The 24635-nt window shown below is 43.5% G+C and overlaps 1 protein-coding gene and 1 pseudogene across 1 annotated transcript in view; both read left to right on the forward strand.

The window, feature by feature from the left end:
* Positions 1–12499, forward strand: part of Pdcd1lg2 (programmed cell death 1 ligand 2) — a 53120-nt gene extending 40621 nt beyond the window's left edge. Inside the window, exon 8 of the mRNA XM_036178771.1 lies at positions 11341–12499. Within this exon, the coding sequence (XP_036034664.1) occupies positions 11341–11377 (37 nt within the window). The 3' untranslated portion in view covers positions 11378–12499. The remainder of the gene's footprint in view (positions 1–11340) is intronic.
* Positions 6604–7843, forward strand: LOC118593118 (annotated as a pseudogene).
* Positions 12500–24635: the final 12136 nt, after the last annotated feature.

Genomic DNA, 24635 nt, shown 5'->3' on the forward strand with positions numbered 1-24635 from the left:
AACATTATCTGGTATGTGTAAGACGATGCTTAATAAAATTGTAAATTTTTTATTCAATTTGTATTCATACATGCATATGTATGTATGTATGTATGTATGTGTGTATGTGTAATGAATTGCAGACTTGTCATCCCTCTCTCCTCTCTCTTCTTATTCCTCTCCCTTTCCTACAGACATTCTTCCCAACAAGCCCCTCCTCTGCTTTTGTTTCTTCTTTCTGAGTGTGACTCCCTGAGTTTAATTGTGGTTGCTTGCAGGAACATGGGAGGAAGTTATTTAAAGAACAGTCAACATATCGGTGGACACACCACTGAAGAAAATGACACCAATCATTAACGGCCAATAACCCCTCAGAAGGGGGTGGGCACCGTGGCCTCCTCTCTTATCCATGATGAAATGTTGACAGGACCAGTCTCGTGCAGGTCTTGAGTGGATAGCCATGCTATGCTGGGTTCCTGCGTGCAATGGCTAGGTCAGTCTTTTTGTTGCACGTCTCTCTACCCTCTGTCCTTAACATTCCTTCTTTCCCTCTCTTCCATAATGTCCCCTGAGCCTTGGGGGAGGGATGATACAGAGATCTCCTTCGAGGCAGAATGTCCCATCATCGATTACTCTTGGACTCTGGCCAGTTACAGGTTTCTGCAGTGCTCACTAGAATGTAGACATTGAGTCTACTATCTGTAGGTGAGCATGCGAGACCTGCTCAGACTGATATAACAGCCATCTGTGGCCATTTGAGTTCATGACTTAATAGCCATATTTAAAGCATTTACACATGGTAGCTAGAGGCTCCAATAGCAGACACCGCAGATGCCCAACATTACACCACTGCAGGGAATCCTGCATGGTACTGTGATAAATCCCTTCTAAGTGCCTTTTCTCTTAATTATGAGTTTTGACTAAGGCAGGGAATGGCACCTTTATTTTTCCCAAGAAGGAACTGAGGTTCTGAAAAGCCATGTGAAAAAAAAAACAGGAAAAGAAAAGCCATGTGATCTCCCAAAGTCACACAACATAGACTCGAATGCAGATCCATAGGTCTGTCAGACTCTAAAACTTGTGACCTTTTCATGACAAACCAGTTTAATAAAAACTAGCAATCTGGATAGTATTATCCATAGAAGGGAAGAACAAGGTGTGTGAGTACATACATGTTCATGCATGACAGGGGCACATGTCTATGCCTGTGTGTAGAATACTGATATCAACCTCGTTTTCTCCACACAAAGTGTCCCACTGTGATTTGAGGCTGGCCACTGAGTCCCAGGGATGCATTTGTCTCCCAAGCATGTGCTACCACACTCAGCTTTTCACACGGATGCTGGGGTTCAAGCTCAGGCCTTCATAATTGTGCAGCAACAGTTTGCTAAGTTATCATCCCATTTTTATTACATATAACAAATATAATACGTTTCAATAACAGAAAAAAAATAACAAAGTAATTTTTATAAAAGTCTCTTAAGTTTTAGACTCCATTACTACTAACCCTCGTCTGATCATGAACTGGTAACTAGCACTTATCCAGCCAACACCAGCCCAAGGACTGGATTTCCAGTGGTCCTAAAGGATCAAGTCAGAACTTCATAAGGATCTAAACCAAAACCCAAAGACTGTGGTTTCTGGCCGAAGGCCCGGGGAGAACAGTAACTTTGTTACTACAGAGAGGCTGCCACTGAAAATGGCCGCACGCCCGAACAGCTCCTCTGAGTTAACCACTGGGCTCCTTTCAAACACAAATCTTCTTGAAGATGACACATCGGTTATGTTATAGGACTGACCTTTGAAGGCCAGGCCAAGGTTAGGATGCTCAGGATGGCGTTAGCAAAGGCCTGATCAGCAAAGAAGCAACAGAGGCCTGGAAGAAAATCTGATGGGAAAGAACAAGTGTAACCAGAGGTTAAGGAAGAAATGAAACTAGAAAAACTTGAAGCGAGCAGCAACTCATCGTGCAAACTTGTGCTTTTGTTCTCGAAGCAACTCTGACATCAGCTTTTTACACCTTAGTGTAAATCAAGCAACCAAGCCTTGTGTTCTACTCCAGGACAGGCAGGTACGAAGTGTCAGTCAAAAGGATGTTCAAAAAAGCCAATGGAAACCTACTATTTTATAAGCTATATATAATTTTTTCATCTAATCTATGCATTCATATGATCTACAAATTTATATTAAGGAGTTTAGAGTTACTTTACATAGGGGATAATGATAACATTCCTCCCAGAAGCCATAGGTGGCTAAACAGGAAGTCCAGTGGAAGATGTGGCATGGCTTCCCCTCCAGTTGTTGCTCAGGGGTATCCTGGAGACTCCCCAAACAATACAAGCTTACAGAAGACATGGGACACAGAAATACTAAGTCAGTACCTCTGGAAGCTTCTTCCTTGCTGGCCAGCTTTCATAGTGCCACAGATACAATCCAAGCTGCAGGAGGGGTGAGCCATCAACATCTTACCCAGCTGAGAAGCCTCTGAGCTACAATAGTGGCTGGCATGGCAAGATACACCCATGGGTGCAGTAGTGGCAATAATGTCATGGGTGTAACCAGCCACATTCTGATTGAACTTAAGGCCCACTCCACAGGAGCAACTGCATGGCTGGTACTGTATCTGTGGCCAGAAACCTATGACTGGAGAGCTGGTAGGTTCTGAGGGTGATTTTGCTAAAGCTACAATAGTATCAATGTGCTCTCTAAATTTGTATCTCTGTATTTCTAGATTAGTGCAGCTCCCAGACCTCATCAGGAAGTTTCTTTATGCAGTGGACTGGGGTTAGCACAGACACTCACAGTTGCACAAAGTTCAGAGACTACTTGTCTGTGGAGAGTTCAGATACCAATAGGATGTCTCTATCAGACTCCCACCCCTCTAAGCTTATGGACTGTCGTAGTCAGGGTTTCTATTGCTGCAACAAAACACCATGACCAAAGAGAAAGCTGGGGAGGAAAGCGTACATTCTGCTTACACTTTCCTATTCCTGTTCATCATGGAAGGAAGTCAGGACAGTGTACTGGGTGGTTTTGTGTGTCAACTTGACACAAGCTAGAGTCATCAGAGGAAGGAGCCTCAGCTAAGGAAACGACTTGATGAGATTCAGCTGGAAGGCATTTTCTCATTTAGTCGTCAATAAGGGGGAGCCCAGCCCATGGTGGGTGGGCCATCCCTAGGCTGTTGGTCCTGGTTTCTATAAGAAGGTGGGGTGAGCAAGCCATGGGAAGCAGGCCAGTAAGCAGCTCACCCTCCTCCATGGCTTCTGCATCAGCTCCTGTCTCAGGATCCTTCCTTGTTTGAGTTCCTGTTCTGACTTCCTTCAGTGATGAACAGCAATGCTGAAGTATAAGCCAACTAATCCCTGTTCCTCTCCAACTGGCTTTTTGGTCATGGTGTTTCATTGCAACAACAGAAACCATTAGATGGGAACCCAAATAGGGCAGGAACCTGGAGGCAGGAGCTGATGCAGAGACTATGGAGGAGTACTGCTCACTAACCTGTTCCCTATAGCTTGCTCAGCCTGCATTTTCATAGAACCCAGGACCATCAGCCCAGGGATGGCACCACCCAAAATGGGCTGAGACATGTAGCATGAATCTCAAAGAGTTCTTATTAATAAGAATAAACCTGAGGCCAGTTATTGGGGTGATTGCTGGAAGATCAGAGAAGCAGAACAAGCCACAGCTACCTCACCTCACCAGTTCCTCAGCTGGTCTTGTTTCTTCAGACTGCAGCTTCTGAGTCCTCCACATGAATCTCAGCTGAACTGTGTTGCTCCAAAGCCTGAATGCTCCTGCAGCCAAAATGCTTAACCAAATGCTTAACTAACTACATGCTTTACTCACTACATGCTTTTTTCCTCAGTTCCTGGTCCTCACACGTTTTATATACCTTTCTCTTTCTGCCCCCACTCCCTGGGATTAAAGTTTGTGTTTGTGGGATTAAAGGCATGGGTCACCATGTTTAGCTGTTTCTAAAGTGGCCTTGAACTCAGAGATCCAGCTAGCTCTATCTCCCAAGTACTGGGATTAAAGGTGTGCACCACCACAGCCCAACTTCTGTTATGGCTTACTCTTCCCATTTTCTAGCCACCATTTCTGGCTCTGTTCTAGCGGCTGTCTGTTCTCTGACCCCAGATATGTTTATTTTGGGTAACACACAATATTTTAGGGAACACAATACCCACCACAGAGACCTCCCCCACTGATCACTAATTAAGAAAATGCCTTACAGCTGGTTCTTATGGAAGCATTTTTTCACTTAAGATTCCCTCCTTCCAGATAACTCTAGTTTGCATGTCAGGTTGACATAAAACCAGCCAGTACAGAGACCATCAAAGAGGAAGAAACAGATTGTAAAAGCCAGAGCTTGACAAGGACAGGCACTAACAGTGTCTTCTGGACATCGATGGGACTGCCGTGCTCATGAATTCACAACACCTATGGCTATCTACACAAGACCCACACTAGATGGAGCATTCACAACATTCTAACATGGAGCAAGGAGGAGCTCAAGAGCCCCCATACCTATCTGGGAAGTTATTGACAGTTGATGTGTTCTGGGGAAGGGAAAATCGGTTTTCTTTAAGTGTGTGGTCCCTGGTAAGTTGGCCATGCTCTGATGGATGGTGATATTGGGGCAGTATGGAAAGATAAGTATGGTCAAAATCTATTCTATGCACTTGCAAAGCTCAAAGAATTAATAAAACATATTTTTAAGTGAATGGGAGGAGTAATACTGAAGCTAGACATTTCTGGGATTCTTGTTTTGCAGACAGCAAATTCCACCACCATAATACAAAAGTCAATAGAACTATGAGTCAACACAGTTTTGCTTTTCTTTCTCAGCTCCTTCCCTATCTCAGCTTGAATGGATAAATTCAATTATCCTCCAGTATCAATGGGAATTGGCTCTAGCCTCACTTAAATTAGTGAGTCTTCATGTCTCTTTGGTTAAATGGCTCAATATTTGCAGATAACCTATCTACATCTGCACATAGGCTTGAAATCATATTAGTTACTTAAAATACCTACTACAGTGCAAATGCTTTGTAAATATTGTTTACATTGTATTGTTTACTGAACAATGACAAAAACAAGTGCGTATTAGTCACTTTTCCTAATGCAGTAACCAAATGCCAGACAAGAAACAATTTCAGGAAGAGGTCTGTTTTGGATCATGGTTTGAGGGGCTATAGTCTATCATAGAGGGGGAGACGTGGTACCAAGTACCTCCATGACAGTGGGAGCAAGTGTACCAACTGCTTACTCATATCTCAGTTCCACAGAAAGTACTCATGGAACAGGAAGTAGGAACAAGCTATTAGCCTCAAGGCCAAACCCCAGTAACCTACTTCCTCCAACTAAATCCCACCTCATTAAGGGCCCATGACCTCCCAAACATGTCACCAGCTGGGGGCCATGTATTCAAACACAGGAGCCTGTGAAGGACATTTCTCCTTCAAATGGTAACAAAAAGTCTGTGCAAATGTCTTTTAAATGTCTGCTCTAAACAACTGCAAGCTAAGCCTACCTGAAGCCAATTTTTTACTCATTGAGAAAGTAATAGTAAAGGAATTATGAGGAAGGTGACTCTGGAGCCATGGTTAAGTGCTCCAGCCTTGCACCTTCCAGGACTGGCACTGTTTTGTTTTGTTTCCCTGCCCTCTGGAGGCCTCTCTAGTGCACAAGTCAGGGGCTGTGGCTATCCACCCAACTCTGGGATGGACCATGGGTGGAGGAAATTTAGATTCTAGGTAGGTCTAGGCAGGTCCTAGGTACTCTAACAACTTCCTCAGGACCCTTCGACCTGGCCTGGATGGACACAGTTGTTTCCATCTATGACCTGAAAATATGAGGGGAGCTTAAAGCATCTAATTTTGAGTCTTCAAACATGGAAGGCTCTGGAAAACCCAGTCTTACTTTTCTAACAGATATTTCTATTTCCCGTATTATAAAATACATATTTTTGTTATTTCATATTTTAAAGCCCTCAGTTTAAGTGTTCTGTCCTACATCATTTTAGCATGGCATACCACCAAGATAAACTAACCAAGCAAAAGTCCCAGCCCCCATACTCAGTATAGATAGTTGCTTTCCCTGAAATGCGTTTTGAGCAGCACACTCTGTGGCTGTGCCTGGGTGTGTACACACATGCTCTCTCACTCCACTGCCCAGCAGCCCTGCTGGATCTGTTGGAATCTTTGGGGGAATTGCAATGTGAAAATAGTTGCCAGGGGACTCAGTGGTGCCATTCCCTGTCACCTCTGTGGGTAGATGTGAGATGGAACAATGTGGTGCTGGTGGCTTAAAGTGTGGCTTTAACAGTGCACTGTTGATTGTGTGCCTTGTCTTAGTTGGGATTACCATTGCTGTGACCAAACACCACGACCAAAAAGCAAGCTGGGGAGGAAAGGGTTTATTCTGCTCACACTAACGTATCAACAGTTCATCATCAAAGGGACAGCAGGACAGGGACTCAAACAGGGCAGGAACCTGGAGGCAGGAGCTGATGAAAAGGACATGGAGGAGTGCTGCTCACTGGCCTGCCCCCATGGCTTGCTCAGCTCGCTTTCTTATAAAACCCAGGACCAGAGCCGAAGCGGCGTCAGTATGGACCGAATGCAGGTTCTCCGCTTGGCGCACCTGGGGCTCACTCTGGTGAGCTGCACCTTCTTTCTGGCAGTCAGCGCCATCAAATTTCAACAGTTTTTCAGAGCAATGGTCTGTGGCTTGTAGAGTTTTATGTTCCCTGGCGTGGTCATTGCCAGAGACTAACACCAGAATGGAAGAAAGCAGCCACTGCATTGAAAGATGTTGTCAAAGTCAGTGCAGTCAACTGGTCAGTATGGTGTCCAGGGATTTCCTATCATCAAGATATTTGGTTCTAACAAAAACAAACCAGATTATCGGGGTGGCAGAACCAGGGAAGCCATCATAGATGCTGCCCTCAGTGCTTTGCGCCAGCTCGTAAAGGATGCCTTGCTGGGCGGAGTGGTGGATACAGTTCTGGAAAACAGGCAGAGGTGATATAGTTCAAGTAAGAAGGATGTGGTAGAGCTGACGGATGACATCTTTGATAAGAATGTCCTTGATAGTGAAGATGTTTGGATGATTGAGTTTTATGCTCTGTGGTGTGGACACTGCAAAAACCTGGAGCCAGAGTGGGCTGCTGCAGCCACAGAGGTGAAGGAGCAGACGAAGGGGAAGGGGAAGCTGGCAGCCGTGGATGCCACCATGAACCAGGTTCTGGTCAGCCGCCAATACAGGATTAGAGGATTCCCTACAAGCAAGGTATTTCAGAAAGGCTAGTCTCCCGTGGACTATGATGGTGGCCAGAGGAGATCAGACATAGTGTCCAGGACCCTGGATTTGTTCTCAGATAATGCCCCACCTCCTGAGCTGCTCAAGATCATCAGCCAAGAGGACCTGCGAGGATCACCAGCTCTGTGTCATGGCTGTCCTGCCCCCCACATCCTAGACGCTGGGGCTGCAGGCAGAAACTCCTACTTGGAAGTTCTTCTGAAACTGGCCGACAAATACAAGAAAAAGATGTGGGGGTGGCTGTGGACAGAGGCTGGAGCTCGGGATTGGAGGGTTCGGGTACCCTGCCATGGCAACCATCAATGCGGGCAAAATGAAATTGGCTCTACTCAAAGGGTCTTTCAGTGAACAAGGCATTAATGAGTTTCTCAGGGAACTGTCTTTCGGACGTGGCTCCACAGCACCTGTAGGAGGTGGTTCCTTTCCTGCCATCACTCCCAGAGAGCCCTGGGATGGCAAAGATGGCGAGCTTCCCTTGGAGGATGACATTGACCTCAGTAATGTGGAGCTTGATGACCTGGAGAAGGACGAGTTGTGAGGGCCGGAGCCCAGCCTTCACGTTTCTTTTCTTGGGAGCAGGCAGTTTTCTAGCAGTGAGGTTCTGCTCAGCTGTCTGCCTTTCCGAGCAGTACTTGCCAGCCACTGGAAACTGCAACAGTGAACCTCGGTATCTGAAGACAACACTGAAGAATTCTACGAATTGTAGCAGTGAATTGGATTTATTCTTTGGCAAACTGGGCTGTTGAAACATTTTTCCCTCCTCCTGACTACTGCTTGGATATTCTTGGAGGCTGTTTCTTATATACAGGGTTTTTTAAATGTGATTCTTTTGTTTGAATATTAATGGCTTTTTCCATTCAAGAATAAAATGATATTTTGGGCAAAAACAAAACAAAACAAAACAGGACCACCAGCCCAGGGATGGAACTACCCACAATGGCTGGGCTGGGGCTGGGCCCACCCTCATCAATGACTAAGAAAATGCCCTACCACCGGATCCTATGGCAGCCTTTTCCCAATTAAGAGTCAGTCCTTCCAGATAACTGCAGTTTGTGTGTCTCACTGACGTAAGACCAGCCAGCACACACACCTGGATCTTTAGAATGGCTTTTGCTCAGAGAATAATCATTATAAAGCTGTATGCTTTACTTGTAAAATATTAAAATGCATTTCAAAACTTAAAAAGCAGGAAAAGGAAAATTACCCACAAACATTTAATGTGGACACTTTGTTTTGTTATTTTCAAACATTGTCAACCTATAGTTGGTCAACCCACTGGGTGTGGAACATAGAGATACAGAGGGACAACTGTATCCATGGTTGCGCTAATTAATTCATGAAAGTTGAATAGGATCAGTGTAGCAGAAGATTCCTAATTGGTAACATTTCTACTAAACTTGTTCTTGCAATTTGTGTCTTGCTCCCCATCTTTGTTGGAGAGCAAAGATGGCATCCATTTCAGGCTGGAAGCAATCAGGCCATTGTTTGCTCTGTATCCCTAAATTCTCCTCGCTGATACTACGTGGGAGGTCTGTACTTGTGATGTTAGAAATGCAGTCACAATTTACTGCTGAGCTGGGAGCAGTGCAGGGCCAATGAAGCCTCTGGATGAGGTGACAGGATCACAGCTGGAATCGGTGAAAGAGAAGGGATGCACTGTGGGTGTCAGAAGAGAGGGTGCTATGCTCCTGCAGCCTGGTTGAAAGGTGTAGAGCTTGGGAAGCAAGGCTTCTGGGATCAGATAGGCTTGGGTCATGTGGGACAATGGGAATGTCTAGCTTGCTTGGTAAAAAGCCACTTCTTTGGTGGTCTAGCAATGATGTGGTGTGGCACTTGAGTTGACCAAAATGATATAGGAGAATCAGACTTTGAAATACCTTTGTGTCAGGAACTCAGAATTTTTAAGCTGCTCCTTTTAGAATTCTTCTGTGGAGAGCACCCCAATTCCAAAGCCACCAGCTGTGAAAATAACCCCAGAGAGCCTTCGGCTCAACCATAAGAGATGGCAATCATCAGTACAAATGTGATGAAAAAGAGTTAACGGGGGCCCTCAGCCCCTTCCCCATGCCTACCAACAACTGGTCTGAAAACCATCACTGTCGGCCCACACTCTGGACACAGGGCCAGTAATGAGTACAGCTGCTCTCCCTTTGGTCATTAATGCTTCCTATAAATGATGAATTATGATAGATCCTGGAACAAGAAGTACAGAGCAGGTAAAAGCTGCCTAAATACTGGCACTAGTTTTTTTAACTTTTAGAGACTTCTTGTCTTTCCAGATGCTTAACTTACTACAGTTTCTTTTTCCATAAAAAAGGATTAGCAGGCAGTGGAGATGTAAAGAAACTATCTTTTTGCCCACTGGATATTCTTAAATGTTCTTACATAAAGCCGTAAGAGGAATAAATACAGCACAGGGCCGGTCCACACTGAGTTCTTCTGATTGCACTGAGCTCTGAGTCAGCAATTACATTTGCTTGACTCAACAGTTTCCCATCAGGCCTGGCAAGCCTGATTAAAATATCTATTTCTTCAGAAATGAAAATCCCAGTTCCCATAAATGATATCCTTGACTCAGAGGCACCTGCTTGCGTAGAGCTTTCTGTAAGAGACTCCTTCAACTGCTCAGGATGGAAGACATGGGATAGGCCTGAGAGCAGAGGTGAGAAACTCCGATTTCCAGCCACGGAAGGAGGTCGGAGGTAACCGTGTAGCAAGTGGGGATGGTAGCCAATTGGAGAACTCAGCCTGCTAGGTCAGCTCTCGCCTGTCACTGCCAAGAAGATGGAAATGTAGATGCTTATGTAATGTCTGCTAGTTATTAAATGCTAGATGAAAAGATTTTCAAATAACAGGTTAGCCAAATCAGACACACCCCCAGGGGATCCATCTGCAGCTTCTGAGCCAGAGGTGAAATACCAACAGCTAGCCTTAAGGTGCAGGTCACTGGGGAAGAAACAAGCATCTGAGAACTCAAAGGACACATAAAGACTCTTTCGGTCTCCTGAACACCTCACCCTCTTGCGTGCCCACATGTATGGCAGTATTAGAACATCTTTGTTGAGCCAACAGCATCATGAGTATTTGGTAACAAATATTTATCCATGTAACCAGAAAAGTCTCAGTCCTTCTTATCTGACATGTAAAATGAAGTGACTAGAAAATAAGTGACATTACCAGGAAGACTGGTCCCTGTTATTGGGGACCAGGGTCTCTCCAGGAAAACGACACCTGGGGTGGGGGAGGGCAAAGTGACAGAGGGAAAGACAGGTAGATTCATTTTAAAGGATTGGCACCCGTGATCATGGGCACAGTGAGACTGAACTTTGTGAAGTAGACCATCAGGCTGGAAACTGAGGCAGGCTTTCCACATTACAATCTCCAGGCAGTTTTTTTCATCTCTGGGAACTGGGTTTGCTCTCAAGTCCTCACTTGATTAGGAGGCACCTACATTTTGGAATACAATCTACTTAAAATGTACCTGATACTACATGTTAACTGCATTTCCAAAGCTCATGGCAACCTCTAGACTAGCATTTGATAAGACAATGGGTGTCATAGCCTATCTGAGTAGATGGAACAAATTGACCAAGAGAGGAGGGAGCAGTCTTGGCCATCCACTTGGCCAAGTGCATGGAGTAAGTCGGCTTGCTGGAACTGCCAGAGCCTTTGAAAACAGAAGTAAAGGGCCTGGAGATGGCTCAGTGGTTAAGAGGGCTTGTTATTCTTGCAGAGGACCCAGCATCTATGTTGAGCAACTCCCAGCTGCCTGTAATTCTAGCTGCAGGGCATCTGACACCCTATGAAATGTTTCATCATAGTGTAGCTGTCTGTGGTCCAAAGAATGGAGGGAGAGGCTCTTGCAATAGTTCTGGGAAGAGTATACTGGGGCAATCAATGGTAGAGTGTGGCACAAATGGCTTTGAGCCACGCTGGTTCAGATACATGGATTCTCCCTCCAGGTTATTTTGAGAGGTTACATATGTTCTAATCGGTGATTTCTTTATTTTCCTGTTTGTGGTCTCTTCTTCCCAGATCTGGACCTGTGGTCTTGGGTGTTGGGATGATCTGATGGAACATCCTCAAGAGGCCCTGGACTCTGCGTGAGGATCCTTTGGCCTGCAGAACCTGCCGTTTGCACTTTTCAAATGTTTTGGATGATGACCGAGCACTTCCATCAGGAGCCTGCAAGACTGACAGCCTCTTCGGTCTCGAGACTCCATGTAAACAAGTACAACTGCACTTTAAAAACTCATCCCAGGGATCCTGGACCCCAGTGAGGGCCTGAGAGCAAAAAGAATTGTTTTCCCCTGGGTTTCCACAGGGAGATGTGGAAATTCCCCATTAGTAAAACAGATTGTCATAGCGTTATTTATATCCATCATTTCCTCTGGAGGCTGGAAGCTTCAGACAGGTTTCGAATAAACACAGTCATAACTGTTGAGTTTCACAGCTTCCTAGTATCTTGGCAGCCTCTAAAGTTCTAATTGACAGGAAGCAGACAAGCACACATTAAGTACACAACTTTGGGATAAGGCATTTGTTCTGACCTTTCTTTTTTAAGGTCTGAGTCACGAGGCATTTGCTGTAACCTGTAATGTCACTGTTTATTGGTGTTCTCTTGTTCAACTACATCTTTCCCTTAACACAAAGCATTGTAGGGTGTTGTTGTTGTGGTGGTGGTTGTTGTTGTTCAGTGATATCACCTTAAGAAAAAATGCCATGCCAATGTGTTGTGCCTTTGGAGATTTCAGATGAGTAGCTCCAAGTAAGCCAACTTCCCTAGCCTTCTGTGTGATTTTACAGTGAACCTTCTAGCAGCCTCGTTTCCACAGCTGTAATGTGGTGCTGTTATTAGTTAGGGCATTTGATGAAGGGCATTCTGGAAGTCCTTTCAGGTCTCATTGTGCTCAGGTGACATAAAGGTGCTAAATGTGGTCTGTATGCTGGAACCATGAAACTCAGTGAATTTACTGACCTGCAAACTATCCAAATGTCACATTAGCTACTGGGACAGCTGTAGGTTAGTGGACCTGAAGCAAGCACTTTACCCGGTGTTTAGACTGAGCAGAATTTGGAGTTAATGAGATGAAAGGGTGTTATATTATACTATATAATATATATAGTATAAAATATTATACTACGTTTTGTCTCAGGACTTTTTGCCTCTCTTTCATTCTGCTTTCCTGCTTCCTCTGTGTCTGGCTGTCTGGCTGTCTGGCTGTCTGGCTGCCTGGCTGCCTGGCTGCCTGGCCTCTGATGTCTCCCTCTCCTTTCTCCTCCTTTTTCTCCTTCTCTCTAGCCTAGATTCCTCCTCCTCCTCCTCATTCTCTCTGCCCACCAGCCCCGCCTATTCCTTTACTGCCTAGCTATTGGCTGTTCAACTTTTTTGGGGGGAGGGGGTGTTGTTTTGTTTTTATTTGAGACAGGGTTTTATCGGGGACTTTGGGGGTCCAGCCCCTCAATAGTCTCCTCCCAGGGTCCGGGAAGAATCTACAACCAGCTGATAATTAATCTTTGATGAAAAGAAATGAATCTATGTACACGAAACTTCTTAGTTCATACACTTTATTATTCTGTGATTGTTTTCTCTCTACACAGCTTCTATTCTGCTCTCATGTCTAGCTCCTTTCTTGCCTGATTTCTCTCTGTATTTAACTACTGTCCCCTCTAGGTTCTCTCTTAATTCCTTTATCTAGTTCTGTCCATTCTAGGTTCTCATCCATCTAGTTCTTTCCCATATCAGCTCCTCTCCCATCTTCTTCTCTCCTCTGGCTCTTCCTCATCTTGTTCTTCTCCATCTAGCTCTTCCTCATCTTCCATCTCGTTCCTCTAGTACTCTCTTCCAGCCCTTCAATCTAGTTCTTCCCTGTCTCAGTTTGTTCTCTCAAGTTCTTACCCATCTAGTTCTTCCATTCTCTTTTCTCTTCTCTGTCCCACGCTCTGGAAGTCCAGGTATATAAAGGGAGGGTCTGAGCTAAAATATATAAAGCTATTACTTAATGTCCACCTGACCTAGTCTCCTTGTGGAATTTAAGTCAGGAGACTTGCACATGAGCTGCTATTGTTAGTCCTGGGGAGTTGGGCGCCCACCTGGGCGGTGCTTCCTGTAGTCCTTGGAAGTGGCTAAGGGAGATATCTGATTCCAGAGAAAGCCTTTCCTGAGGCTGTTCTCCAAATTCCTGGAATATGTATGTCCAGAGAGTGATCAGTCCACACTGTTAGCCCTTCTTTGGGAAAAGTCAATTGGGAAAACTATGAAGGCACACATGATTTTCATAACAGAATACAGCTGATATATAACAAGCCAAGTAACACCAAAAACTCCTTGGGATTTGGCTTCCTCTCGAGGAATTCCCTGATTCCTCCAGGTAGTGACTTTGTCATAACCAGCTGAGTTCTTATCATATATTCCTGCAGCCCGCAGTAGGGTTTCTCTGTGTAGCTTTGGAGCCTGTCCTGCATCCCGCTCTGTAGACCAGGCTGGCCTCGAACTCACAGAGATCCGCCTGGCTCTGCCTCCTGAGTGCTGGGATTAAAGGCATGCACCACTGCCACTCGGCTCTGTTCAACTTTTTATTAGACCAATCAGGTGTCTTAGGCAGGCCAGGTGAAACAGCAACACATCTTTGCATAATTAAACAAATGCAACATAAATAAATGCAACACACCTTTACATAGTTAAATATTCAACAACATAGACAAATGTAACACACCTTTACCTAGTTAAAGTAATATTCCACAACATAGACAAGTGTAACACACCTTCAATAGTTAAAGTAATATTCCACAACATAGCCAAGTGTAACACACGTTCAATAGTTAAAGTAATATTCCACAACATAGACAAGTGTAACATACCTTTACATTGTTAAAGTAATATTCCACAACATCGACAAGTGTAACACACCTTTACATTGTTAAAGTAATATTCCACAACATAGACAAGTGTAACACACCTTCAATAGTTAAAGTACTATTCCACAACATAGACAAGTGTAACACACCTTCAATAGTTAAATATTCCACAACATAGCCAAGTGTAACACACCTTTACATAGTTAAAGTAATATTCCACAACATCGACAAGTGTAACACACCTTTACATTGTTAAAGTAATATTCCACAACATAGACAAGTGTAACACACCTTTACATTGTTAAAGTAATATTCCACAACATAGACAAGTGTAACACACCTTCAATAGTTAAAGTAATATTCCACAACATAGACAAGTGTAACACACCTTTACATAGTTAAAGTAATATTCCACAACATAGACAAGTGTAACACACCTTTACATAGTTAAAGTAATATTCCACAACATAGACAAGTGTAACACACCTTTACATAGTTAAAGTAATATTCCATAAGGTGCATCTTACTCTTTCATCATCTGCCTGCACATAAGAGGGAAGGCTTTTGAAGCACAAACATGTAACTATTTATTGGGAACTTCTGAGGTGCCATTTGCAGCAAGGTGTGTCTCTCACTGCTTTCATGCCATGGCCTAAGATTCCAATTGAGGAAGCAGACCCTCCCAGTACCAGAGAGCAGTGCAGACAGAAAAGTAGTTCTGGATATACAGACCTACTTATGCTAGACCCCACCTCTCAGGTGCATGATTGGCAGGCCAAATCCTGATTGCCAATTGTGTTGAGTGGTTTGTTTGCTTTATTAGGAATCAGTGGTATAATGGATTCTGACAAAATATTGCCATCTGTGGCCCTTGCTGGGGCTGTTTTCTAGGATATCAAGTAGAGAAAGGGCCATCTAGATCCAATATCCTCAAATCCTAAGAGCAGACTCTAAGGTCCAGTGTGTTAACTGTTTTACACTGTGACCTCTCACATTAACCCCTAGCATTTACCAAATATTTACTAAATGCTTGATACTGTTAAACATTTTATACACCCCATTGGAGTGACTCCTCTCCAAATCCTCTCAAAAAGGCACTGTTAATGACTTCACATCACAGACAAGGAGCCCAGAGCCCAGAGGAAGTGAGCAAGGACATCAAACTCATATTTATTATAGCCTTTAATGTGCCCTGGCTTCCCTGGATGGGACTGCAAGGTGGACTTCTGCCACTTGCATATGCCCAGTGGTATTTTGACTGGTCAAGGACTAATTTCACACCCACTCTTCCTGGGGAGATTCAAGAGATGTGTAGGGAAAGTACAGGTTTGGGGCCCAAGATTCAAACTCTAGCTTAACTATGTAAGTCTTTAGATCCACCAGCTGACCTCCTTAAGCATTAATTCACCTATCTGAAAAATTCATAGTAAAAGAACAGTGCTAATCTCTGTCCTGCATTAGGCACTATTATGTGCCGTGTGCAATGAATACTTGATAAATATGTGTCAGTGTGAATCCCCCAAAATCCCAGGCGCTGTCCCCACAGCAAAGGCAGCACAGCATTCAGGCATTATCAGCTGATTTATCAGCAAGCATAGCATTCAGGCTTTATCAGCCAATTTATCAGCAGCAGATTTCTCCTAGACCCATCCCTAAAGAAACTTCCAGCCTAAATATGTTGTCGCATGGGCTTTCAGTCCCAGCAGCTCCTATGCAGGTCTCAACTTTAGCACAGTCAAATTGCTCCCTTATATGGTCCACTACACCCACAGTGTCTCATTTCTGGAACCTCAAGCCTTCCTGGAAAAAGTCTGTCCGTGATTTAATCATTAGCTGACCTAGGAGATATACTCCTTTTAATCTCCCTCCAACCGCTGCTGTCATCTGACTTTCCTTAGAGCACAAATCTCTCTCTCTCTCTCTCTCTCTCTCTCTCTCTCTCTCTCTCTCTCTCTCTCTCTCTGTGTGTGTGTGTGTGTGTGTGTGTGTGTGGTGTGTGTGTGTGTGTGTGTGTGTGTGTGTGGTGTGTGTGTGTGTGTGTGTGTGTGTGTGGTGTGTGTGTGTGTGCGCGCGCGCACGCACGCGTGTGTGTCCCACTCAAGAAGTACATATATGTTTTCATTTTTGAACTACAGGGACTAGAACACATTTTAATCTCTCTCTTGGACTTCTGGAAAGCAGAGAGAGCCTAGAATCTTCCCATTCCCACAGTACCTTGTAGGAGATAGGTCCGTTGTACATGATTGACTCTGAATGTCTTCATATATTGAGGATAAAATTACACTCATTAGTCTAACTTTTTATACTTTAATGTGATTGGCTGAAAAAGTGAATGATGAAAAATTTTTTAAAATTTCATTAAAATATAATTATGTCGCTTCTGTCCTTCCTTTTCTCCCCTCCTACCCCTTCTCTTCTGAGATTCTTCCCTCTGACCCCTCCCATGCCCCCCACTCTCTTTCAAATCGATGGCTTCTTTTTCTTTGACTATTATTGTTACTTATGTATACACATAAATATATAAATACAACTTGCTGAATCTCTTAAGTGTTGCTTGCATTTATGTGATTTCAAAGTTGACCATTTTGTATTGGATAATCAATTAGGGGACTCATCGCTGGGAGAGGCTCTCCTCTCAGAAGTCATTAGCCACCTGTAGTTCTTTGTCTAGGACTGATGACCTATGAGATTTCCTTCTTCCATGTTAGCAAGTCTAATTGGCGGTGTCCTTGCTTAGGTCTTGTTAAGGCAGCCATATTGTTGAAGTATCATGGATGTAGCTTCCCAGTCATTTCCAGGAGACACAATCTCACAGCAGACTTCCTGGTCCTCTGGTTCTTACCATCCTACCGCTGCCTCTTCCATGATGTTCCTTGAGCTTTAGGTACAAGAGTTCTATCTATTGTATGTGTATCTGTTAGGTCTGGGCACCCATGATCAGTACATCTCTGCATATATCAACGGCAATTTAAAAATTTATTTAAGGTTTAAATTTTTATATGTATGTGGGTATGTTTGTATATATGTGGCCTCCTCATCTGTGCCATGGCATATGTGTATCACATACACACACACAAATACGAAAAGGGAATGAGGCCGATTCACAAACTTCTACATGACAGAGCACAAAGCAAACTTCATATGAAAGTCCTGTCCCACTGTGTGCCTTTTCTTACTTTTAGAACATTCCCTAAGTTCTGTTCTTATACATTCAATTTCTGATTGGTTATTGTTGCTGTTGTTTTGCTTTGGTGGTATGGTTTTTGCTATATTGTTTTCCTTGGGGTGGTTACCTGGACAGGGATTTGTAGAGAAGGCAAACCTCTCGAGCTTTTCAGACAGATGCACCATCTACTTTCAGAGATGCTGTCTATTTGCATTGCTCCTGGAATACCCTCCCATCACTGGGCATGCTTACAGCTTAACTTTGCCAATATAACAGGCTAAAGCAATGGACCTTCAGCTCTGGCTGTTCTGATCACCTTTGGCTTTAAATAAATCTTCAACCACCATTCTTCTTGTGCCCACCATTAGAATCTGTATCTAAAAAGCTCTTCCCTTCCCTGCTCAACCTGCTCAGTGTTTTATTTACTCAATAATTTAATCATTTTGATATTGTATTTAGCTTTTAAACTACAATGTCTTCACCTATATATGAACATCCTAAGAATAATACACCTCTCACTGGACTGTCATATTAAATATATATCTGATTTTTTAAAAAAACTGTCCAAGAAATACGCATTCCTTTCCTTAATAAATATGAATTGAGAATGAAGAAATTATATAAATTTCGAGCAAACGTTTGTGTCAATTTTCTTTGATGTTTATGTTAAAGCTTACCTCATAAAGTTTTAGTTTGAGCATCTAGACGGTTCAGTTGTATCTGATTTGTTTTTGTATTATATACCTTTATATTCTTAACTGTTTTAGACTAAAATCTTTCAACAATTATATTTTAAAATTACTTTTATTAGTTGTGATATATCTCACTAAAATACTCTGACTCATACCAGTGTTGGGATAGAGGAAGAAGCTAGGCTCTCAGTTGTGGTAAGACACGTCTGGTTTCTGGTCTGTAATTCAAAGTAAGCTTTATAAATGACATAGCCCTTGATTCTTAGAGCTACTCCCCACCAGAGACTCCTGTGGGTAAAAAAATTCTGAGGCTAGTCTGGTATCTCGTCATCTCCACTGAGATCAGGGAATCTAACTCAGTGGTGATGTTTTCCACCATACCATGCTGTGAACTGTTCAAGTTGGGGGACACTCACCTCACAAATGCGGTTCTCTGGGCTTTAGTGAAGGCATTACTCCCTTGGCCCTACAGGACCCAAGGGGTAAAGCAGTGCATATAATTATACATGACCAAGTTTTCATTAGTCATTAGTCTTGTCTCCCTGAGCCTTTAAAATTGTTCCGTAGACCATGGAGTGAGTTAGTGTCAATGAATATAGCCTATTATCATGTCCATCCTTCAACCACTCAACCAAGAAAGCAAAACCGTTCCCAGGTGCACAAGCTAATATATTTGTTTCACAGCTTTTGTTATGTTATAAGCTACCCCAAACTCAGTGACCTAAAATAATTAGTGATATTTTATGATTTTCTCGATTAACAATTTGGACTGATCTAAGTGGGGGCAACTTACTTCTGTCCTATCTGGAAGATAGTCTGAAAACAGCAAAAAAAAAAAAAAAAAAAAAAAAAAGGGGGGGGGGGGAGCTGATATATGCAAGGACTTTTCAAGTCAGTCTATGATTGTATCATACTTTCTTTTTTATACTATTTTTAATTATTTTATATGTATGGGTGATCTGCCTGAAGATCTGTGCACCATGTGTGTGCAGTGCCCTTGGAAACCAGAAGAGGGCGCTGGATTCCCCTGGAACTGGAGTTATAGATTCCCTTGGAACTGGAGTTATAGATGGCTGTAAGCCGTCTTGTAGTGCTGGGGATAGAACCTGGGTCCTCTAGAAGAGTAGCCATTGTTTTCACCACTGAGCCATCTCACCAGCCCCAGTCATATTAAACTTCTAATGTTTCTTTGGTCAAAGAAATCACATAGGCATGCCAGCTTTCAGTATATAAAGAGATGTTATGAAGCATGGTATTCTTAAGGACCAGAAATACTGTAACAGTCTAAAATATTGAGTCCAAAGTATTCAGGAAATGACAGTCAGGGCTACCCGAATTTCTGCTTCATCTAATGTTAGTGTCTGTTATTCTTAATCAAATACCTTTAGTATACACCCCATATGTCTCTTCAGTTTATTCAAATACAATTTTTTTAAAAACATCTGTGATTCTCTTGGAATATGAGGCCTTTCCTATCCACCTAGACTCTGCTCCTGTCCTTCTGGATGTGGTAGGGACACTGGGGTGTATGACAAATGGGGATACCCCCTGGGAGGCCATTGTTCATATGTGGTTATATGGGGTTTTAAGCAAGGGAAGTTAGTTTCACCAGACAGGAAAGGGACCTCTTTCATTATGAAGGGGAGTTCAGGGACAAGTTCATGACAATGCTCAGATGTTCCCATCCATTTCTAGCCTGAGTTCTACTCCTTCCAAGTTACTGTTCTCCACAGAACTGTCAGTTCCTGAATGCCTGATTTGCTTCTGAGTTTTCAGCCATATTTGGTTATTCCTGCAACCAGAAGTAGGAGATATTTTTAGAGCCAATTTAGAGCCTCAACTGATGCTCTGCCTCTGGTTTTAGGGGAAATCTCTGAGCTTGTTGTTCCTGTCCACACGGTAAAGCATTCAGAAGCAGCCACCTCCCCTCCCCTCCCTTATAACCATCTTCACTAGAGTAATGCTCAAATATAACAGCTACTCGGCCTCCACAACCCTACCCTCCATCAAACCCCTCCCCTCACGTCTCAGGGACCTATGCAGAAAAGGAGGCAGGAAGATTGTAAGTCAGTGGGATGAAGGACATCAAGGAAACAAGGCCTTCTAGTCACAACAGCACTGATGCACACATGAACTCATGGAGACTGTGGCAGCACGCTCAGGTCCAAACAAAACGAGGTCCCAGTGCTGAGAGGGGAACTGGACACAAGGCCTCATCCTTCACACAGAAACTTTCTCCAACTGGCAACTGCTCACAAAGAAATATTCACTTTCTCCAACGGAGGAGTATCACTGGGTATACACACCACATTGGGGGGGGGGCATGCCAGCAGTAGATGGCTAACACAAAACAAACTCCACAGTATTTTTAGAGATGTTTTGGCTCATAATACTTTGTTTGGACAAAAAAAAAAAAAAAAAAAAAAAAACACTTTTTTCTCTTGCTTTTCTATTATGTTTTCCAGTTTTGTGTTGTGGGTGTGTGTGTGTGTGTGTGTGTGTGTGTGCGCGCGCACGTGAGCGCACTTGCATGTATATGTGTTTCTTGTGTTTTTTCTCTTTTTTTCTGTTTCTTTCTTTGCTTTATTTTATTCTGGATTGTCTGTTTGTTGGCTTGTTTTGTTGTTGTTGTTGTTTTTGAGACAGGGTTTCTCTGTGTAGCTTTGCGCCTTTCCTGGAACTCACTTGGTAGCCCAGGCTGGCCTGGAACTCACAGAGATCCACCTGGCTCTGCCTCCCGAGTGCTGGGATTAAAGGCGTGCGCCACCACCGCCCAGCTCAGTGGGTCCTCTTATGATCACAGGATGGTTGCCTGTAGTTAATAGGCCCTCTATATTCAAACCCACTGGGCTCAGAAGCCAAAACAAAACCCTTCCTCCCTGAGCTGCATTTTTATTGGTTTATTGCTAGCACAGCAGCAGAAAAGTAGCTAGTAGATCTGTGAGGTCCACAGGGACAGGCAGCCTTGTGGTCTGCTGGATGTTAAGATGGAGATGCTCAAGAATCGAAAAAGTCTTTGAAGTGATATTTTGGATGTCCCCAGTGCATCTGTGGACTTTTACCACAATGGTAAGGAAAGATTCCAGGATTCTGTTAGCTAGTTTCCTCACTGCTCTGGCAAAAGCCACTTAAAGAAGGAATCGTCTGTTCTGGCCCATAGGTCAAGGAAACAGTCCACCATGACATGGTGACAGGAGTCTGCAGGAACTGGGTGCACTGCATCTGCATTCAGGGAGCAAAAGGAGATTCATGCCTGCATTCAGCTAGCTTTCTCCTTTTCTCTTGAATATAACTGTTTTCATAAAGTATTCTGATCATGGTTTCTCCTCCCCATCTCCCCCCAGATCCTCCCCATCTCCCCATCCCCCCACCCACCTAACCCCATGCCTTCTTTTTCTCCTCTTAGAAACACATGGGCCAGTTAATACCAAACAAAACAGAATAAAGCAAAGTAAATGGACAGAGTGGGGAGAAAAAGAAAAGAGAGCACAAGAAAGAAACACAGGAGATAGATACACACATCCACACTCATACACATAAAACCCATTAAAAAAAAAAACAAAACAAAACAAAACAGAAAACGGGGAAACAGAAAAGCAAGACAAGTAAGGTTAAAAAAAAAAAAAATCCAAACAAAGGATTAAAGAGACAAAACATCCCTGAAAATACCACCTACTTTGTTTTCTGTCGGCCTTCTATGGCTGTGCATGGGGCCTGCCCTTAAGTGTGGTTTATATACGCAGTGAGACTCCATTAGAATACTAATTTTTCCTTTGTCAGTGGCTGTCAGTTGGAGATAGCCTCTGGGTTATGATGGGAGATCATATCCACTTCTTCTTAGCACTGGGACCCCACCTGGCTTGTACCTGTGCATGCCCTGTGCATGCTGCCCAGTGTCCTCAAGTTCATGTGTGCATTAATCTTGTGTCTGGAAGACACTGCTTCCTTGGTGTCCTCCATCCCCACTGGCTCTTATGGGCTCCTCTTCAGCACCGCTCCCCAAGACCTGAGGGGAGGGGCTACCATCCTCATTTTTATGTGCGCAGTCTGAAACCCCAGCCCATGGAATGGTGCTGTCCACATTTGGGATGGGCTCTTCCCACTTCAACTAACTTAATCTAGACACTCCCTCACTCATGTGTCCAGAGGCTTGTCTATTTGGTGAGTCTAATCCTGCCAAGTTGTCAGTCAAATTTAACCATTAAAGAACAAAAAAAAAAAAAAAAACAACAACAACAACAAAAAAAACCACTATTCTCCTAAACCCTTGGGTGAAAATATTTCTGTTTCAAACAAATTGTCATAGGTTCAGAAGTGTGTGTGCCTTTCCTGATAGCATGCCTCCTTCCTTTCACAGGATACATGTGTATTAATGTGCAGGAGGGGTTTGGCTTTATGCTCTTCCATGGTTGAGCTTGAAATATTAGATTGCCCATGCCATACTCCCAGTATCTAGCACAAAAGTTGACCAAACTTACCATTATTGCTGTCATTCCATCCCAGCGTGTGGATGTGGTTACTTGGTTTTATGAAAGTAGGTCTCATGTAGTTCAGACTGGCCTTGAACTCTTCCTGGTCCTCCTTCTTCTGCCCGCCATGTACTAGGACGATAGATGTGCACCACCACACCTAGCCATTGTTCTAACAACCTCACGGGTGTTTCCTGACTTTGACTTCACTATTTGGAGAAGTAGGGACACTCTTAAAGTCCTTACTTTGTACAAGAGCAAACTAGAGCCTGGTGAAGTCAAATTGTTTCTATTACCCAGCTAGTAAATGGCATGGCCATTTATATCTTAAGATTCTTCATCCAGCCATGACCAGAAGAGTCCAAGACATCCTAGGTCTCTTACAAAGAGCCCCCATAATACAGCATTTTGCAATCATATCTCTGTCTGGTTGTCTGTAACAGCCTGTGAGGTACTTAGAAGCAAGAATTAATTTTTAAAATTCATTTCCATAATCATAGAACCCAAAACAAGGATTGACATGTATAAAATACTTTAAGAAAATTGTGCATAAATTCTAGAGAAAAGAAGCCAAGAAGGAAAAAGGTGTCAGTGAATCTCAGGCATGACCACTGGTTCCACATATTCCTACCACCTGTCAGATCTGTCCTTCCAGTGGCCAACAATGTATCTGATCCACACAGCTTAAGGGAGCCAGCCATGGCTGTCAGTCCAGCCAGCCCTCCCACGGCCTCTCACCCTCTCCTGGGACATGGTTACCCAGAAGAGAAATGGGTATGATTTGGGTCTTCATATAGACTTTTCTATAGGAATAGCATATTCTGAAGGAGCACTGAGCCTTCCTCTCAGCGGTATCTCTTGTTACAGAATAGTATTTGAGGAGTTTTGTTATCATGATCCAGACTGTTCACCTAATTTCGAGTTTACTGACTGTGACTAACCTTTTCTCTTTCCTTTGTTGAGTGTGTGTCTGGTGTATATGCATTATGTAGGTGTGTGGGTGCAGGTACACATATGTGTGGTATGTGTGGTAGCCTGAGGTTGATGTTGAGTGTGTTCCTTGACTGTTCACTTATGTATTGAGGCAGGGTCTCTTGCTGATGCCTGAGCTTCTTGCATTGGCTAGTCTAGCTAGCCAGCATGCTCCAGGGACTTCCTACCTCCCCATCCAGCTTGCTGGGATTACAGGCTGGCTACCACACCCACCTGACTTTTAAATTGGTTCTGAGGATCCAAATTCTGTTACTTTTTCTTTGGGGTAAACACTTGAACTACCAAGCCATCTCCACAACCCCTGATGGCTAAACTTGTCAACTTCCTTATACTGAAAAATCCACAACTAGGAGACTGGTAAAGTTTACTCATGGGTGTATCTGTGAGGTCACACCCAGAGAAAATTGTGTGAGTGGGGAAGACTTGTATTGGATGTGGATGGCACTCCACCGTCCTGTAGACTGAAAGCGGACTTACTCTGAATTCATGCCCACCCCCATTCTGTCTCCATCCCTCCTTGTTGGTGGTGTGGGCCCACTCTGCTGCACCACTAAGGTATTTGTCAGGCATCAGCCACAGAGCTAACTAATATACTAACGGAGTAGCTGCTGTTGACCTTTGGAACAAGGCAGTAGCACGCTTCCTGCTCAGTTCTGTTTGTCCTGTGAAAACTGACTACCATGTTCCAACAGCTGCCCCAAGGAGAGAGGAAGCAGCCATGTCCCGCATATTTATCTGTAGAGACAGGAAGGGAAAACAATAATGTTGCCTATCAAATCAAGAAACTTTCCAGTATTCAGTTCCCCTTGTTCCAAAATCCCAAACTGAAATGATTGGCTTACCAAGTAATTGAAAATTTCAATCAAAAGAAATAATATAAATTTATTTACTTATTTATTTTGGTTTTTTGAGACACAGTTTCTCTGTGTAGCCCTGACTGTCCTGGAACTCGCTCTGTAGACCAGGCTAGCCTCGAACTCAGAGAGATCCACCTGGCTCTACCTCCTGAGTGCTGGGATTAAAGGCATGTGCCACTGCCACATGGCCAAAATAATATAAAATTTTTAATCAAGACCAAAATTGAACAGGATTTTTCCCCTTGGTACACTGGCCAAGACTTCTCTAAATTGTAACACACACTAGATATATACA

The sequence above is a fragment of the Onychomys torridus genome, chromosome 1 (assembly GCF_903995425.1).
Source record: "Onychomys torridus chromosome 1, mOncTor1.1, whole genome shotgun sequence".
Classification (NCBI taxonomy): domain Eukaryota; kingdom Metazoa; phylum Chordata; class Mammalia; order Rodentia; family Cricetidae; genus Onychomys; species Onychomys torridus.